The sequence below is a fragment of the Sinohyriopsis cumingii genome, chromosome 2, assembly GCF_028554795.1.
Source record: "Sinohyriopsis cumingii isolate HCF-2022 chromosome 2, ASM2855479v2, whole genome shotgun sequence".
NCBI lineage: Eukaryota > Metazoa > Mollusca > Bivalvia > Unionida > Unionidae > Sinohyriopsis > Sinohyriopsis cumingii.
Window position 1 is genome coordinate 6,444,669 of NC_142962.1, and position 20,155 is coordinate 6,464,823.

At 38.9% G+C, this 20,155-nt stretch overlaps 1 protein-coding gene across 6 annotated transcripts in view; it reads right to left on the minus strand.

The window, feature by feature from the left end:
* Positions 1 to 595: 595 nt before the first annotated feature.
* LOC149804287 (ras guanyl-releasing protein 3-like) overlaps positions 596 to 20,155 on the minus strand; it is a 269,841-nt gene continuing 250,281 nt past the window's right edge. For 5 of the 6 annotated variants that reach the window (XM_089938462.1, XM_089938456.1, XM_089938466.1 and 2 more), the window contains one exon: positions 596 to 2,732. In XM_089938462.1, the coding sequence (XP_089794588.1) occupies positions 2,562 to 2,732 (171 nt within the window). In that variant the 3' untranslated portion in view covers positions 596 to 2,561. The remainder of the gene's footprint in view (positions 2,733 to 20,155) is intronic. The other variant, XM_089938473.1, reaches the window with a different exon arrangement.

Consider the following 20,155-nt stretch of genomic DNA (forward strand, 5'->3'; position numbering starts at 1 on the left):
GTCATGATATCTTATTCAAATAAAGAGTGCACTTTTGTTTGATAGGCAATATCTAAGAAACAAACACTAGCTTATATAATAAAACCATAGAAAGATCACATTATTTATTGTTCTTGCTATGTGTAAGTGTTTTTATGTTTAAAGAAACTGATTGTAAATCTATATCTGATTTGTAGTAGAGATACAAAACAGATAAAAATAACACTAAAACAATGGTATACAATCCTTCCTAAATTATTCTTATACTATTATCCAAAATATCTACAAATCTGGAGCATCACATGACTATCCATCTTGCATTAAATTATGATGTGTTCTACATCTAATGTCCCATCTTTAGGACAATCCAAAAACTTTCTTCCTTTTGTGGCTTCTCTGTTTCCAATGAAAGCTTTTCATCCATGATCTATGTCACATATATTATATCTACATTTTTCAATTAAAATTTTCTGAGCATGTGTTTCATCTGAATAGAATCCAGTCTCCTCCATTTTGAAAAATTGTAAGTTTTTAGTGCATTCTCAAATACAAAATGGAAAAAGCAAAATATAGTCGATAGAATTTTACACTTTGTTGTATATCGTGAAGAAACATACTTGAAACAAATTTTGTTTATTGACTGTCACAAATAAGCTTCTTACAAAAATCTGGTGGTGTCAACATTGTATACAAATGCTTAATATACAAATATTCTTCTTGCTAACAGAACTATAAATGGTTTGGAAGTGGTCCCATATAAGAATAGTCACACACTGGAATGTTGTACAGAATAAACTGGTGTGTGGTGATGCAATATTCAAAATGACATTAAAAATGAATGCTTGGTAGGGCAGCTAGGTTCTTCCTCCTTACTGGAACATATATATTATCCTTGCACACACATAATACTCCATGCACACAAAATGAAGATGAAACACTCCTTACAGGCAAAATGAATTTCTGATGCTTTCATGGATAATCTGTAAATAATACATTCTGACAGAACTTCACCACTATAAATACGAGCTCATTATATCCAGGTTTTAGACACAACCACTGACATTTATTAGACTCAGAGACATCTTATGAAATATATTATAACCAGCAGAGTACCAGTGTAATTACCTTAAAAATGTACCATAACTTTTGATACTATATTTACCTGTATGCAGCACACCCAACTGTTCACAATGAATTCCCAAGCATGGAGATCATAAAACTTCTAAACGATTCTGATTTGTATCAACCAATCAAAAAGAACTTATATTTGTAGTGTCAAATTTGATTGGTTGAAACTGAAAATTCAGTCTCAAACTCATGCTCAGCTAGAGTTTTAACATCTCCAGGCCTGACCAGGTATTGTATAATGTCAATCATATCAGAGTCTACATACTGGTAAATTAAAAATTTCATGCAAACATGACAGACCCTGATCTACTGGCACATTATGCTATGGTGGACAGTGTCTGCTGTCTGCAATCGTATTAATCAATAAATATGGTAATCATACAAAAATCCTTTAAGGTGAGGCTGGGCCCTTAATGAGAATAACAAAATCACCAGTCCTGGAATGCCAGTGATGCATCTTTGAACTGATATTTTAAAAAATAAGTGATTCTGAACACATATGGTCAAAATGTTTCCATATTACAATGCTAATCTTCTCCATATTAAAGAATCTTGAATAACATCCCTTGACTTTCTTCATTTTATACTGAATGATGCAGATGCATGGTAAATTAATTCAAGCTTTCTTCTTTCCTTGCATTTTGTAGTGGATCTCTTCTTATCTGGTATACAGATTCTACTAGATACAAGTACATGAATAAGGGAGATTACTCACAATGAATACAGGTTGGTGATTCAACTTCCTCCATTAGAGATTACTTTGATGGAATTCACAAAAATAATTTCTAATTTTAGTCACTTTTACTTCTCATTCAGTAACAACAGTGTGCATATAAGAAACTTCTTGCAGATGAAGGTACTTCCACTAAAACACTTTGATGGACACAACCTTGATATTCTGTATATTTGTTCCATAACTCTTGTGTTTTATATATACTTCAAATCAGCACTCTTTTTAGTTACAGGTAGTCAGTAATAATGAACACATTTCAAGAGGTCTATCTTCATTGTATGTAGCAATGACACTCTCATGGTGATCTGGAAATAATATTCCATAAAACAGCATTCCCACAGCAACTAATCTTTATTAAAATGGGGTTATGTTTTCTCTTTCATGTGTCGATCCTGGACCCTATTTTCACCAACCAGTCTTGCGTTAAATATAACACCGGTTCTTTAAGACTTGAAAATAAAAGCTGATCATATTGCCTGATGAGAATGAACACACAAACTGTTAAATACCCACAGAAAATGGTGCAATCATCGTCATCATTTAATTCATTGTGAAATCTCATTGAACAATTATTTGAAACAAATCCAACCAATCACAAACTGTTAACAAATGAGTGTCTCTCTGTATTCATTGACCAATCACAAGCCAGATATGCCTCATGAAGACATGTCATAGGACAAATGTATAGATAATATCAATCCACAAATACTTCTTGCAATTCTCACACTTCGGTGTCTCTCTGAATATGCAAAGCATCCATCTGTTCAAGAATAAACGTCACGGTGTTTTTCTTGATCATGCCCAGTTGGCTTTTGAGCAAGGTTACCTGGTCAATATTATTGTCCAATAAAACCTTCAGGTGGGCATTTTCTGCCATCAACTGATGACGAGCCTGAAACAAGAAACAAATCTGTTAAATGTATCATTTCAGGCCTGAAAATGTTTGATCTGCCACTCATTCTGCAGGTCAGGGAACTCAAAATTAAATTATCTATAATTTATTATGGTTTATTTCAGAAGAATCCACTTATCTAAACTCACCCATAGATTGTTAGTAAAAGCTGACAAGAGACTTTCTAAGTCCTGTAATCAATGTTAATAATTTACAAGTTTATTATCTTATGACGTTATAAAACCCCTATTATCACACTATGTGATAACAGCCCTTGTCAATCACTTTAAGCATTCTCTAATTTATGTGAATATGTGATTTAAAAAAATCAAAATAGTTACCCCAAAAGACTAAATGATCAAATTCATAATATTATACATCTACTAAAATGTAACATGTGTCACTCAGTGCAGGCAGCAAGTGGCATGTACAGTGCAGATTTAAAAAATCTACGTGCTGTAGGATGGATGGATGGATGGAAAGATTGTTTTAAAGAGGTTATAATTACTTAAGATTCATTATTTTTTGTGGGGTACCAATTTTCTTTCCAAGATTTTGTGATCTGCTCTAAATTAATGACGGGAATAAGTAGAAATTTGAAGATCATTGACAGGTTCATCATAACTGATCAGCCAAATTGGTTGGAGGTATTTTCTCTATTTTTTTTCATGAATAATGTCATTTTCTAATATTTATAAATGTTTTAGTTACTTGTATCCCATAAAATCAAATGATTTACTAGTAAATTTGTCATTAGCCATTTTGTATGTGCATGTAACAAAAATAAAAGGCTATATTAATTTAGACGCAGTTAAAACATGAAATTTGATAAAAAATCATAACCAATTCCTAAATTGTTTGATTTTTCCAACCAATTATTGTTTTGGTTGACCGTCACACCACTACTGCAAAACACCTGCTGATCAATAATCCTTCCGTCCATGAAAGGGGGCCTAAGTGGCCCTGTTTAATCCTTCTGTCCATGAAAGGGGGCATAAGTGGCCCTGTTATTGCTCACCTGGTTAACTTAACAGTTGAATATTTCACTCAGCAGGCACATGTAGTATTTGTACACAGATAAACTGTCTTCCAAACTTTATATCATATTTAGTTTACATATTTTACTAAATTCTTTCCGAAATTAAGGTAATAATAAAATGCTTTGTATCTTGCTCATAATTAAAGATCTATACAAGTTAAGTTTACATTGGTAGCTTTAAATTTGTGGTCTTACCACTTTCACATAAACCTAAATTATATTTCATAGGTTTTTTGTTTTTCTTACAGCACATGGTATTCTTTACTATTGGTAATTCAATTTGGAAGTGTTTCAGGAGAAAAGCTGATTAGGGTGCTTTTGTTGTTTTTAATTAAAAGCTAAAATACTCAATACAAATTTGTAATTTGAAAATAAAAGTACTGAGTATATAATATGCCATCAAAAAATGCACAATGCATTTAATAAATATAAATGACAAATGTTACTAGCACTTTGTCATTTCATCAAACACATTAAACATGCTTCCAAATATTTAAGAATTTTAAATGTGTTTAAAAAAAAATATTTATCTCCAGTTGATCAACTTTAAACATGGTTTTCACAATATAATATACCTTAATGAAGTAAAATCAATATTATATTACAAGTCATTATATTCCCTTAATTATATTATCTTACCAATTTTTCTCTTGAATAATTGAAAAAAAATTTCATCTGGCTTTTTAATGTATTGTTGATCTGTTTTACCTTTTTTTTGCAGGGGGATGACCACTTAAAAACCACAAACCTGTGATTCCGTATAGACCTTATTATATGTTACTTTCTCTAGTTCTTTTTATAAAATAAAAACTGATGTCAATAACTGCATGAACTGTAATATGTACTATATGTATACATGGTTTAAATATGAAATTACTAGAACTGAATTTCTTGACAATAATCTGTCATCCATATATGATGATATATGCTTACATCCCAAATCTGACACAATCCTGACCAGAAATAGGGCCTCTAGCGTGTAACAAGCTCAGCCAATCTGATACAAGATCACCTCATTAGCATGAATGGATGCTGCTTACAAACGAACTCACCCAAGAACTTGACAATATATGCTTATACATAGTAAGTCTGATCAAAATCTAAATATGGCCTCAGCACTGTTAAACAGCTCAGCCAATAAGATGGAAGATGAACTCAGTAAAGTACTTGGATGTCATTCACAACTGAATTCAACTGACATGATGATACACGCTTGCATAGCAAAATATGAGCAATCTATTCAGAAATATGCTCTTTAGTGTTCACAAGCTCAACCAATCAGATGCATGACCACCTCATTAGTAATCATGAATGTCACTCACAATCAAAATCATTCATGAGCTTGATATTACAAACTTAAGTACCCAGGCCTGATTAGAGATCTGTTCAGAATATGGTCTCTACAGTGTTCACAAGATGCAGGGTTGTCTCATTAATATGCATAGCTGCTGCTCATAACTAACTAATCTGAAACCCTGATGATAATCTTTCAGAGCAACTATAACCAAAATCTGCACAGAAATATGTTCTCCAGAGTCTTCCATGCTCAGTCAATCGGAAGCAAGACCACCTCATTAATACCTGTATATGTCACTCATGACCAGGTTAATCCAACATTTTGATGATAAATGCTTATATACAAGGTCTGATCAAACTCTAATCATAACTAACTCTGGAGTATTCACAAGCTTACATACCAAATCCAATCAAAATCTGATCATAACTATCTCTATAGTATTCACAAGCTTAAATACCAAATCCAATCAAAATCTGATCAGAACTATGGCCTCTAGAGTATTTAGATCACATAATACACACAAATGTTGCTTGTAATCAAACTCATCTCTGTTTGTGTATTTTGGATTTGTAATGTAGCTTTAACAATTTTTACATCATATTGCTATAATTTCTGCATTGTGGCAGTTTATAGTGATGTCTAGCACTGGGGCACCATGACACAGAGATATAGGATACATATAAGATGATGTCCCACCCAGTCACATTATGCTGACACCAGATTGACCAGTCCTAACACTAACCTGACGATGCTAAGCTCCTAGTGAGGCAGCTGTTAGTACCATTTTTATAAGTCCTTGGTATGAATCAGCCAGGGTTCAAACCTCCCACATCTGAAGTGGATGCTCTAACTACTAGGCCAATGGAGCAGTCAAACTCACCTGAGCTTGATCATATAAACATGCATACAAATCCTGTCAAAAATCTGATAAAAAACTACACATCTTGAGTGTTGACAAACAAATGTTGATGGACAGACAGACAGACAGATGGACAACAACTGCTAGCTGCAGAGCCACACCATAAGCTCACATTACATCACACAATATATGGCTGTAATAAAAACCTTACAAAACAGAAATAAATCAAAGAATCTATTTACTAGTAGCAGAACATAAATTGGGCAAACATAAGACTTGCTAATATTGTTCATCACTGCATTCCACTATCATCTGTTCTAATGAAATATTCCAAACAATTATAAAGTTTTTGTGTTTCAGGAAAGTTAGGCTGATATTCTGAACATAAATCCAATTAAAGAAAATGTTCTGCTACAATAAATGGAAGCACAAACCAATGGTATCAATCAAGTCCATATTAAGCAAGGCTAACCCTGCCTAAATACATTCAAACAAACACAAAATGCTTTGTCAAAGGTACACAGTCAGAGTAAGTAAGGGTATAAAAAGAAATAGATGTACACAATGTATCATTCATTTCTGGCTAACCCCTACCCTGATTTTGCAAAAATACAATTCAATTATTTGCAATTAAATATATTCCTTTGATGAGAGATTTCCCATCCAATTATTACAAGATGAGAACTTTAATAGTAAGATCACTGAAGAGTGGTTTGTACAGAAAGCAGGACCAAGGTTATTACTTAATGGGTGGGTGGGTGAAGGTTTGCTCTGATAGGATGATAAATTCTCAACAAATGCTTCAGCTGAGAAGATCTAATCATTAAATGCACAAACTTAATGCAGACTGAATATTAGTTGAATTCTTTTGTTTTTAAACAAATTTTTAAAAAAATCTTTCCACATGCTACTTGTTGTTGAAAAGGTTTCCAGCTAATAGTCATCTTTGCAAATATTAAAGCAAATTAACGATTTGAATTACCTTAAATCATAACAGACTATTATTTAAAATGCTGCAATTTAAGAACATTTGTGACAATAAAATGTTTTAGGCTACTGATCATCAACACACTATAACACTGTTGTGGAAAAACAAAATTGCAGGAATGTAGTTTAGCAGCAGGGGGGGGCGAACAGACCGAAACTAAAAGTAGAATAAATAGATAAAAACAGTTTCACAAATACAGGAGGGCCAAACACACAAAAACAGTTTTCCTGGCGATGCTAGCATCGCTCGCGGGGTCCGTCATTGAAAAATCCATGATCGGTCCCCCCCCCCCCGCTGTGAGAAATCTTCGAGTTTCCAAGGAAACATTTTTATGTTAACCATACAATGTATCAAGTCCGATACGGTATCGTGTCCGCGGGTCGTGTAAATTTATTGTCACAAATCCATGCGGGTTTCTTTGAGCGCGACTAAAGAAATTCTTAAACTTATTAATATCCATATCGCCGCTACACCAGGTTTGATGAATATTTCTCAACGTGTGAACATCAACTCCATTAAACACAGCAAGAAGATTACAGTTATCCCTGATTACTTTTGGTATTTGTGTGTAACGTTGAGTAACATAAATGACATCGGTGTTTTTATGACGACCCCGGGAAAATATTCTTGCAGGATTTTTTTGCTTGTCCAGCATCACATCATCATACACTACTAGGTTATTTATTTCCCCGTTAAGGTCTTCAACGCTGGGAGCTTCTTCAATATCAGTTATAAATTCAACAACATCCTCGCCGTCTTCACTCAGCGCTTTTGCACTCTCATTAAAATCTTTTATAACATCATAACAACGTTGATCATCCACAGACGGAGCTATCAAGTATAGTTTGTCCCATTTCATCCACTTCATTATCATGTTCAGTAGCAGTTGCGTTTTACCTGATCCTGACGGTCCTATGATGATCATTCTGATAGAATTTGGTAGCACGGAATTATGCTTGACTGGTTCTTTCCTTCGCATCGCAGAAAAATCAGTGATCTCCATTTGTATATAAAGAATAATAATTATGGATTTATATTGTGTAAAGTGTAAGGCACGAACCCCTACAAACGACATAACAACCATTACAACAAAAAATAACAGACAAGCACTCTCTGGTAAGTGTGTGCGATGTGGCACAAAAAAATTTAGATTTCAAAAAAAAAGCTTAGCGGAGGCGACATCGCAGCAACCCTCGGACGACTTCCAGGTACCCCTTGGGCTAAATATCCCGGAGAAAAACATCTTCCGGGATACAATTACTGCGGTCCAGGGACCCGACTAGATATCAGACTTGATGAACAATCTAAACCAAAACCGGGAGAGTATCCGATAAACGCTATCGACGCAGCGTGTCACATACATGATGTTGCTTATCGAAGTAAAGATCTACAAGACAGGCATATCGCGGATGTGAAATTAATTCATGCACTAAGCGCCATAAAAAATAAATCATTTAAGGAGTCACTCGCTAATTGGTTAGTAAGATCAGCGATGAAATCTAAATTAGTATTAGGCGCTGGATAATTAATAACAATGGAAGCGATTTATTATTCCCCGGCCGGATACTGGAGAGGTAACTCAGCAATTAATAAACTCGCCAGCGCAGCAAAAGTAACACGCAAGGTTGCCAAAAAATGGCTGTCAAAACAAGCAATATGGCAAATCTACCTACCACCACCTCGACAAATCAATTTTGCACATTTTGATGTTAGTACCCCCAATGAAGTTCATCAGGCTGACATACTATTTCTTCCTCATGATACTGTCCGTAGAAAAATATACAAATACGCGCTAACAGTAGTTGATGTTGCTAGTAGATACAAAGAAGCAGAACCGTTAGCGACTAAAACAGCGTCCGAAGTCGCCTCTGCGTTTAAACGAATTTATCAGCGAGGACCTCTAAGCTGGCCCCGATTATTACAAGTTGATCCTGGTAAAGAATTTCAGGGCGCGGTATCATCACTGACAAAGCAGCATAACGTTACCATACGACGAGGACATACTGAAATTCATCGGGATCAGGCAATTGTTGAGCGATTTAATAGAACACTCGCTGAGAGATTATTCGGATACCAGTACGCGAGGGAATTCATTTACGATACGAGATCTCGTGAATGGGTTGCAAGACTGCCAAACGTGATAGCCGCGCTGAATAATGAAATTACCAGAACAACAAACATGAGACCTGTAAATGCAATCACAAAAAAATATATACCCGGCGTCGAACGTGGACATATTTCAACGCAGCCAGGGACGCTAGCGTTCCCACTGCTGGGTAATGTCACCGTTAGGTATTTATACGAACCAGGCGAACTAGAAGGAGGAAAAAAAAGAGCAACCGATCCCACATGGAGTGTTACTACACATAAGATATCCAGCATAACAAGATCAACTGGGAGAAACGCAATCTACAGATTAGATTCGACTGCTCCTCAGCGTGGATTCACACGCGAGCAACTTCAGGTGATTCCCACGGATACACAATTACCACCCCGATCACTGAAGTGATTCGCGGAAGTGATTCAATCATTTTAAATAACTGCAGCAACACCTCTGCGTCGGTTACACTCAAGACAGGTCAACATCACATTTTCACGTGTATGACCACGACTGCTATCTATTCTATCTACGGTAAATTGTCTTGGGTCGTTTTTCGAATACTGCCACAGCAATAAACAATTACAACTCGCACAGTGATTATTCTGCTGTTGTTGTAATTGTATAATGAGTGTTTCGTCGAGATCAAACTCTCTACCATTTTTTTTGTCGCTCTGTTTGTAACCGGCTAATTTCTTTCTTATTGTATCATCAACGATTGATCTGTTGATGCTGTCGTTGACAACATCATCTAATACAATTCTTTGTAACTGAGCTATCCTTCTTACTCTTGACACGGCTAAATAAACTAAATTTGACCACTCGATGCGATCATCAACAATCCAAACTGTTGTATCTGAAATAGTTAGTCCCTGCGAACTGTGGATGGTCATAGCGTATCCTAGCGTCCACGGGGATTTGCTCATTTTCAGTGCCTGTTCGACAGCATCAACATCAACTGTGACAATATCATTCAATACTAAATTCTGTTTCTCCACCCCCGACGCAGTCAGGCGCCCTGGAATATCAACGTCAATATTCTGCAATCGCGTATCAGCTGGTCTATAACACAACGGCACTGCCAGCATGGGAAATTTCTTCTGATGTAACTGAAATAACCGCTGCTGAAGTGTGTCCCTGACTATCTTTCTACTTGCCACTATGAGATCACCTGGTTTCCACGTTTCCCAAAAGTCGCTCAGCGAAGTCTCTGGAATTATTTCACGCATTATCTCACACTGGACTTTATTGGTTTGTAGCCTGATCAACGCCTTAAACTCTTTCAGCGTTTCATCGAGTGATCTGTGATCGTTAGTTATTTCCTCATAATAATCTACAAAAGTTTTCAGCCACTCGTGTGGAGATTCACCTGTAAATGGCGGTGGTTGACCATGATCGCCGCACATCACCACTGCGGTATTTTTCTTTAGCAACCAATCCAGAAACTGTTTTAATATATCTAACGGCACAGTGTCTATCTCATCCCAGATTATTTTCTCGGGAATATATTTCGTACCCATTCGTTCAGGTGTCCACGTGCCGCCGCTGTATTTGAAAAAACTGTGATACGTGCACGCGTTAACATCCCGTTGCCTCATCTCCCTGGCAAGTCTGTGTGTGGGTGTTAGCACAATCATGTCAGAGTTTCTAAATAATTCAATCGCCCGAGTTGTCTTACCAGAACCACCAGGCCCGTTCAGATAAACTGTTTTGTGTCTTGTAACAGGATCGTGCACCGGCGGCAACAACGAAGTTGTCCCCGACGAAGACATTTCTGCGCTGCGATACTCATCCTTGATTTCAACGTCAGCTGATTCACAATATCCTTGTAACATTTCATTCTTTATTCTCCACGAGCCCCACGATGGATCATCCGATATAACATTATCCAACAGCGCTGAGTGTTTTTTATCGATATAAAATGAATCCGTTGCAACTCTCACTGCGATAACAGGGAATCTATTAATCATCGACAACAAATTTATGGATACATAAGCTAGCATCGAAGATCTCAAATGTGTGTACTGAGATGATTCTCCGTCGATATAACTAAAAACAGTTCCTAGTTTTTCCCCGTTTGACAGAAACACATCTTCGCGGTTACAGAACATGTTGTTCGCGGCTGCATCAGCGACAACAAGATCCAATTCAGTCTTGTCCATGATTAATCGACTGTGATGTTGTTTATGATCATACGCTCCACCTTGAGTGAATTTCCCTATTATTCTTCGTCCTAGATCTTTTGCTGTGCTTTCATCATTTCCAAGTTTGCTTTTAAGTACTTCAGGAGCTTTCTTGATGATAGCGTCGATAGAAGTTTCTGGATGTTCTCGTGACCAATCTTCGATGACTTCTTCTAACGTAACCCGCGTTGGAGTTGGCAACCAAACTTCGGTTTGACGACAATAACATATAATCGCTTCGCTGACCGTCAGCGACAACAGTATTCGACTGTCAAGCATGTATCGCAATAACACTATCGGTGCCCATCGCTTCTCAACGAAATGTCTGCCAAACCAAACATAACACACAGGATGTAAATCCTTAGCGAATTTAAACGACGACACACAAGCAAATCCTGTCAGGTCAAAATCAGGCAATGGTCCCTTTACAGCAACTCTTGTCATCGAGTTTGTAACGTGGCCAAACCGTTTAAAATATTCGCTGCATTCTCCACGCCCAAGGAAACTTCCTGGATAACACGCCGTCATGTCCACGGATATCATACCGCGGTAATCATATCGAGTATTCCACAAACCGCCGTGTCCGTATTCGACACAGCTCTGTTGGATATCCCCAAGAAAACTTTTCGGAGTTGGTCTCCATGAATTTCGTTCCCGGGCTACATGTGCGGCAACACCGGGGACAGTAAAACAGTGTGTCAGTAACGTATCAATGTCCGTCGCATGATATTTTTCTGCGAGTTTTTTCATTTCGTGCTGTAACGCCATTGTTCTGTATATTTCCCCGTCGGGTCTCACAAACTGATCATATTCTCCATCTTCGCTACTTCTGAATAACCACACAGACACCGGATCGGTTTTACTTATCTGATAAATAAAATCAAACATGGAGTGCCTCGCACTCTCCCCGTTAGCGGTTCCGCTCGGCAATTCCGGATAATACTTCACAACACGGTCTCGCGGGAATATCCTAACCGAGACAGACCAGGCGTGACTGTTATGATCGATAATAGTTATTGGTGCTCCACGGGAATCATATTTACACGCATACAATACCTCACCGGTTAACGATGAAACCGTTATAGGAAATTTTAGTAATCGCTCTAGCTCAGCAACATCATTTATTGACGCTCCTTTATCCGCTACTCGTGTCGCCCACGCTGTTATTTTAGTTTGTCTTAGCGGTGTTAGGCCGTTTCCTCGCATTGCATTTTTAAAATGTTCCATTACTCGCTCAGCTACACAATTCATCCTTGACTCTGTCAGCGACACCTTCATCGGTTTGAGTTTATCAACGCGTGGTTTCTTCATCGGATAAATTCCATAAATGACTGCGGTCACAGGATACGCTCTGGCATAATATGGTATATCAATCCCAACAAGTACTCCCGGGTTTGAGTCTTTACTTAACAGAACGGTTTTCCCCCGCCTGGCATCAAGAACAGGGTCTAGTTTGTCTCTGATAATCCACTTTCCGTCGTCGACTCCAACAATAAATTTTATCTGTATGAAATATCTTCTATCGTCGAGATACCCAATTATGTTACGCGCGATTGTATCGTTCATGGTAGCATCAATGATAACGCTCGCGTGAGAAACTCTTTGAGTTTCGGGGATAATTTTATACGAAGACCACGTGTGTGCGGCACCATCACGACGAAACTCTTCTTTGGCGTTCTTGATAACACCAATTACCGTTGCTAACTCTCTTCGTCGTGGATCAGCGGTTAACCGGTCAAGATCGAATCGACCGCCTGCGGGTTTTATTCTGGATAGTCTTTCAAATTCCTCCATTATTATAATTAAGACAAATATTTAAATAGACAAATATATTATATATAATGAACGGAAACTCAAAGAGTTTCTCATGCAAGTGGATCAAACTAAATTCATCAGCGCCGTGTAACAGACGTTGCAGAGGCGAATACTGTGGACAACATGCTCAACAGGTCCGCGGTGGGAGTCTAGGACCGATACCGTGTATCAGATGCGGCATTGGAGTACGAGGAAAAACGCAATTATGTTCAGCGTGTGGTGGAAAACGCTATCGAGAACTAAAACGGTATTATGATAAAAAATATCCAGCCTCGAACACTCTCTGTGAGCGTGATTACATAAATAAGTTTTCAGGCAAATTATGAATTAGACAAATGATTTGCTTATAGTATAATGAATCAAGAATTCGTCCCCGAACAAGAATTTGTTCCACATCCAACTATTCCAAATTATGAAGCGTCACACGATGGTACAGTCAGACACTGCCGGCGACGGAAACCACTCGGTATGGTATCCAATACCGGTTATCTAAAATTCCATGCTGGAGGAAAAGATTATCTCTGTCATCGTTTCGTCTATGAATGTTTCCATGGATTGATCCCTAAGGGTCTTGTCGTTGACCACGTTGACGGGAATCCGACCAATAATGCCATAAACAATCTTCGGATGGTCACGCAACGCAAGAACTGCTTACTGGGTAACACAGGTCATTGTAAAACAGTTGGAAAACGGGCTGTTAAGTCTCGAAATACAGAGACGGGCCAAGAAATGATATTTCAATCAATGGCCGCAGCTGGCAAATATTTCGGTATTTGTCAACCTTCGGTACAACGAGTCGCAAATGGGATCTACAAAACAGCATTTTCAAAAAAGCTCAAACAATATATTTCATTTTCCTACATACAGCTTATCCTCGACGATAACTCGTAAACACTCTCATGCAATTTAAAAATATAAAAAATATAATAATATGAATCACGAAAACATAAATGTCATAATTGTTGAACTCGAAAAATTGCAACAGCGTGGTTTTAATATTTTACTAAACGCTGAAACAATTATGTCAGATTTTGAATCGTTGAATGAGCGCGCCGGCAAGAACAATCTCGCCGCGTGTTATAGGTTCATTAAAAATATACAGAATTACGTTTACGGGTCACTTGCGTCGATAACTGACGATCAGGTATCTGAATTCGTTCCACTGTGCGGCGCAGTTGAGAAGATCAGGCTTGGATTGTCACAACAATATGAGACTCGAAAATTAATCAACACCAGGGTACGACGGCTACAAGGTCACATAAAGAATCTTGGAAACGCTAACACTTCCGAAAACTCTTCGAGTTCTGACACGGAAATGCCTACGGGTACTAGTGTTTGTGACTCCGTCGACGAAGTATAAGTGCGTGGAAACGCTAACACTTCCGAAAACTCTTTGAGTTTCACACACTGAAAGTGTCTCACGCTTTGTACATTTTCACGGTAAAAAAAAAATAATACATTTTTTTTTTTGCCCAAGAAACGCTAGCGTTTCCAATTTCAGATTTTGGAAATGTTTTACATTTTCAGGATTAACTCGAGCGCGGGCGCATCAATACAACAATGAGAATAGTTCATAATCTGTTCTCGTTGACACCAAACTATGATCATATGATTTTGCTGTAACTGCGTCAATTGTGACGGAGTTAACAAGAAGTCTTCGTTGCCATACACGTCAACGATTATTTTAACGGGGAAATACTGTTCTGGGGGCTGTCCCGAGAAACTCTTTGAGTTTCCAAATGCGGTTTTTATTGCCTCGTAAAGAATTTGCTTATCATGAATATGAACTCGTGCGTGAATGTATTCACATTGATACATTATATACAACCGTTTTTTTTTAAATGCGTGCTAGCACGAGAAACTCTTCGAGGAGAAACTCTTTGAGTTTCCAACGATAACTTATGAACCACCTGGCGATGCTAGCATCGCTCGGGGGCATTTTAGGATTTCACCAGTAAGTTCACGGAGACAGTCTCGCCACGCAGGTCCAACAAATTCCCCCGTTGGTCGGTGAGTTTGAAATTTATCGTTGACAACCACGGATTATTACACCGTAGATAGACCGGATTGATTGGTTCTTGCACAATCAGAAACCCAGGGGGGTCTTTTGGTGTGAACGTGTACAGGATAAACCCCTGTTGGGCCGTAGTATTATCTGATGCGCTGTAGCTACCGTCGATGACGTCACATACAAGATTGACCGCGATAACATCTGTGATATTTACGATCCCGGGTGAGATGTGTCTGCCATCGGCGGATGTACTGTTGTCGTGATTGAGAATAACAGGTTGTGGTTTTGTTCGCGTGTACGCGGCAAGAATATCTTCGAAAGATTTCGCGACAAGATCAGAGACCGATTTTCTCAGCGTGTGCGCGTTATATCCAGGAAGTGTAAATTCTGAAATCTTCTCCACGGGAATACCAAATTGGGATGCAAAATTCGATCTTTTTTCGTTTCCGTAATCGCCCTTGAGATTCAGTAGATTCTGAATTATTTTTTGATTTATAATTTCCATCGCGGATGCGAGTTTGTTTAGTTTTTCTATGGCTGTGATAATTTTATCGCGAGAACTGCTTGCAGTTCCAGGACTTGTTAAATCAGAAATATAATCTTGAAAATATACTCGCAGGAGTTCTAGCTGTTGTTTATGTGCTTGTTTGATCGGATTAAAAAAATGAGCTTCTATATCTTCTGGCTGGTATTGACGGTATTCCCCGCCCGTGAAAGCTGCCTCTATTATATCTACGGGAATTCTAGGTGATGTTGAAAACCAGGCTTCTCCGGATATTAATTTATCTGCAAATAATAAATAATCCCCGACGAGGTCGTGTGGGTCTTGCTTAACGGTCTCGAAATCTGATTTTTGGGGTGGTGGTGGGCCCGGTTCAGGTTCGGGTCGTTTTTGTGGCCATCCTAATACTGTTCGAAGAGAGCTGCTATAAATATCCACGGCGTATCCCGGTGTTGAGATTTCAATGACCGCAGACAGCGTTGGTTCGTGCGCGGTCAAAGATATTTTGGCTTCCTTGCCGGTGATTCGTTTTATTTGGCGTTGTATCTCATTGTTGATTTCTTCGATCTGATAACTCCCAGTGGGTAGCGTAATTGTATCCCATTCAAGTTCACCCTGTTCCCGGCCCGCGCTGGGTTTCCCGAACACGAACGAATTATTCGGCTGCAGATCACCAAATGATGCCGACCTGATATTGGGCCAGCTGTGATACACGCTGAGCTTTGCCAACGCGATTTCGCTCACTGGAATTGGAGTTCGAAAATTAATACCAAATTGGGGTTTAGTCGAGGACACTGAGATCATTGTGGTTCTTACCGGTGTTGTGTTTGTGACTATTTGTTGAAGCAGTTCTATTGACATTATTTATTTGTTTAGTTTTCAAATAGTCATTGTACGCATCTGACATTAGTTTGAATTCAGAATCTGATATCAACGCAGCATCGCTACTTTGCACGTCTAACGATGATGATATCAGCGATGATAATTTCTGATATGCGGTCGTGGCTGTATTTAATTTTGTCGTGTAATCGTGTAATTTTGTGTTAGCACACGAGGATATTTTTTTTGCTATGATGCCGAAAACTCCTGCCGCGGTAGTGGTCGTACAAACACAGATCGTGGCAGCGACTACTGCTGTTACCGGAGTGACCGCTGATAATACTACTCCGGCGGATGCAACAACGGCAGATACTGAATAAAACATAACGTCTAACACTGTTATGCGTCTGCGGTATTTTTTTACTTTTTGGGACGTCGCGTCGATGACAGTTTTTAACTCAGATTGCCACTCACGGACTTGATTGTATCTATACGCGGATGCTTCCATTATTACTTTACCCGGTGACCAATTAAGGTGTTTCGGCGACAAATTCCAGACAATACCAGTAATTGACTGTGGCTAATCCTTCCGGATTTTCGGCTTCCAGCGTAAAAGTTTCTTCGGTTCTTTTGTTTATCACCACAGACGCAACTCGGGAAAACTTGCTAGTTAAATCATGTCTGGTAGATATCTTAAATTCTACAGCAGAGAGTACTGTCAGTCTGTATATTCCAGTAACATCTGCAGTATGTGTAATAGTCTTGTTTTGTTGTGACCATGTTTCCCTTCCTGATTTTATCGTACACACAAGGTTTTTTGGGGTTACTCCGGCAGGAATTTTAATTAAATTAAATTTTTCCATTATCTGCGGAATTCCATTTACTACGTTATCTAATGTTTCCTTAATTTCGGTGAGTTTCATACTGACGGCATTAGGTTTCCCGAAGAACTCATCTACGGTGTTAAGAACGTTTCTGCGAAGTCTTCCAAACTGGGTCACATGAACATCATACTCAGCTCGTAACGTGGATAATTTGGTATCTATGACGCTGTCGGCTGTGTCCACATACTGTTTGTTTGCTGCATCGTCGTTCGAGGCTGGATCTCTGAGTACGGTTATTTTGTTTCCATTCATGCTGAGTTCTCCTGTCATCGTGTCACCGTCTTTTTTCACGCACTTGTCAACACCTTTATCAATACTGTCTTTGATGCTTGCGATTGATATATTCGAGTCCTTGATCCGGCCGCCATCACTAAATGCAACGAAGTTATCCTTGGTAGCTCCAAGAACTCTGCGAATTATATCATTCCACTTAATGTTGCTCGTTCTTAGTTTTCCTTGCTTGTCTTGGAAAATAGCAACTTCATCTGGGTCAACTCCAGCTATATTCAAAAGATTATCGACTTCATCTCGGGTCGCATATTTTGAGAGATCAGCATCTGTGCTTGGTTTACCTCTTCGTGTGAAAGGTCTTCCGTAAATATCCACCATTATTCTTATTGCTGTTTTTCAAATGCGAGCATGAAAATGCTAAGCATTTCTCGATGCGGTATATTCATACACTACTTTATGAGGAGGAGTTGCTGGATTTCTTGAGATTGCATCAAGAACATTTAAAACCTCGTTCCCACAAATGGGCGGATCAACTAATGTTTGTGTTGGTAACGTCGACTGCCACACTGGAATATTAAAAAATCTGCTGTTGAGAGTGCGAGGCACTCCGCGGACATACCTGAGAAACTCAGTTGGCGGTGCTAAACCGTACGAATCAAAATAGATAATTCCGCGTGGATCGATCGCGTAAGCAACCCAGTGAGTTCCAGGACCGTCTTTGTTGTCGAGATTGATAATGCCAGTTTCTGGATTATTCGGCCGCGTCGGTAATTGATCTCGCATAAATACTCCTCTGAAATGTTTTATACGCAATTTTTTAACAGCATCGAGTAAATCAAAATTACTCATCGGGGACACAGAGTGGTTCCGTGCTAGAGATTTTTTGGATACCAGGATGCGGGAGTTCCTGGTAGTCTTAGCCCTGATCCGCGAGCGGATCTCCCCTTTTTTTTGTACCCCTGTCCGGTTGCTTTCTTTAGTGCCATTCCAGCTGCGGTTCCAACTGCACCAAGTGCTGCTGCCTTTGCTACGGCTGGTGCTGCCGCGGCAATCAACGCCGGTATTGCTGCGAGAAGAGGAAATATTCCACCGGTTTTAGTCATGTCCTTGATAGCTGCAGCAGAGAAATCAAGTCGGACACCGGTTTTTGCTGTTAGTGCCTTATTAAAATGTTTAAGCTGAGTATTAGTCAACGACAGCTTGTTTGGACCACCAGTAATCTGATCTCGTTTTAGTGTTATTGATGTCCCGCACGTGCTTGCGTTCTTTGATTGCAATTTCTTCGTTTGACCGGAAGTCAAGGTGACATTAACATGACTGTATGACATTATATTTCAGAATTTAATCTAATTGTTACATGTTTTCTACGGGAGCGTCAATAACTCTCATTCGTCCGCCAACACCTTCAAGCAGCATTGCTTTATCGGAGAGTATAACCGCGACAGCTCTAAAACCAGCAGCGGGAAACTCACCTACATGAGCTTTGAAGTGTATATCAACGACAGATTGTTTTGTTAGATCCAAATGTTCCAGCGAAAAGTAATAAATCGGATACAGCGTTGTAAAATCCAGTTGTGATATCTGCAACCCGGTATCAATATTTTGATCACGTCCCATAAATGTCATCAAACGATGATACGCACGTGCAACTTGATTATTTCCAAAATCTATCGTTATATCCTCGGATGGTTCTTGATGCCCGTTTATTCGCAGCGAAACTTCAGAGACAGCAAGTTTGTCAAATATCATATGCGATCGTGTTTGACTATTTACTCTTGCGTTAGTCTGGAGTGCCACGAAAATATGTCGTGGTGCTGACACCCCCTGCTGTGATGCTATGTGCCACGTGAATTGCCCAGCACCGGCACCCTGAATGGAATCTGTAGATGTTGTCAACCATGATATCAATGATTTACCACCTGTGTCCATGAAAGAGAGTAACCGTTGCTCTTCAGTGATTGATGGGGACATCACTGGCATCCACAACGCAAGCTTGAATAATATTACTTTACCGGCAGCGACACCAGCATCATCGTCTCGCCAGATAGCGTCAACGTCATCACTTTTTCGGTTAAGTACAACTGTATGATTGGCTCCAAAAATAACCCTTCTGACATGTCTGCAAAATCCAAAGATGTGAGACAGTGGAATTGCGCATGAAAATCTCCTACGGTCACCTGATAACATTAATTTACGTGTAGCAAAACCTAAATTGTAATCTGCATTCATCGATAATACTGCGGGCGTTGTATTATCTCCAGCTGCGTTTCTTACATTACCTACAGTAACGTTTCTGTGATCGGGATGATCAGAATTATCCTTAGCGAACATCATAGTCGGACCAGCTGATCTAGTGTAATCATCTGAGTATCTCGCTAATCCCAGGATTGTTGTAGCAACGTCAACATTATCCTGAATTATTTCAATTTCTCTTCCGTCAATGTTGTATGAGGCACTTTTGAACAGCGCCATGATACCGTTGTTAACAAAACCAACTCGAACATTAGCTCCGTATGCTGTATTAGCGGCAACATCTGTTACAAGTTCACCCGTGACTTCAAGAAATGCTTCAGCGGGCAGGAAATATCTACTTGTATCCTGGACTCGTAATTCAATTCGTCCGCGTTGATTAGGTACTGTTGCCTCATAAGAATAATACTGATAATCGCGCACGGACTCATCTTTTAGTGTTGGTGC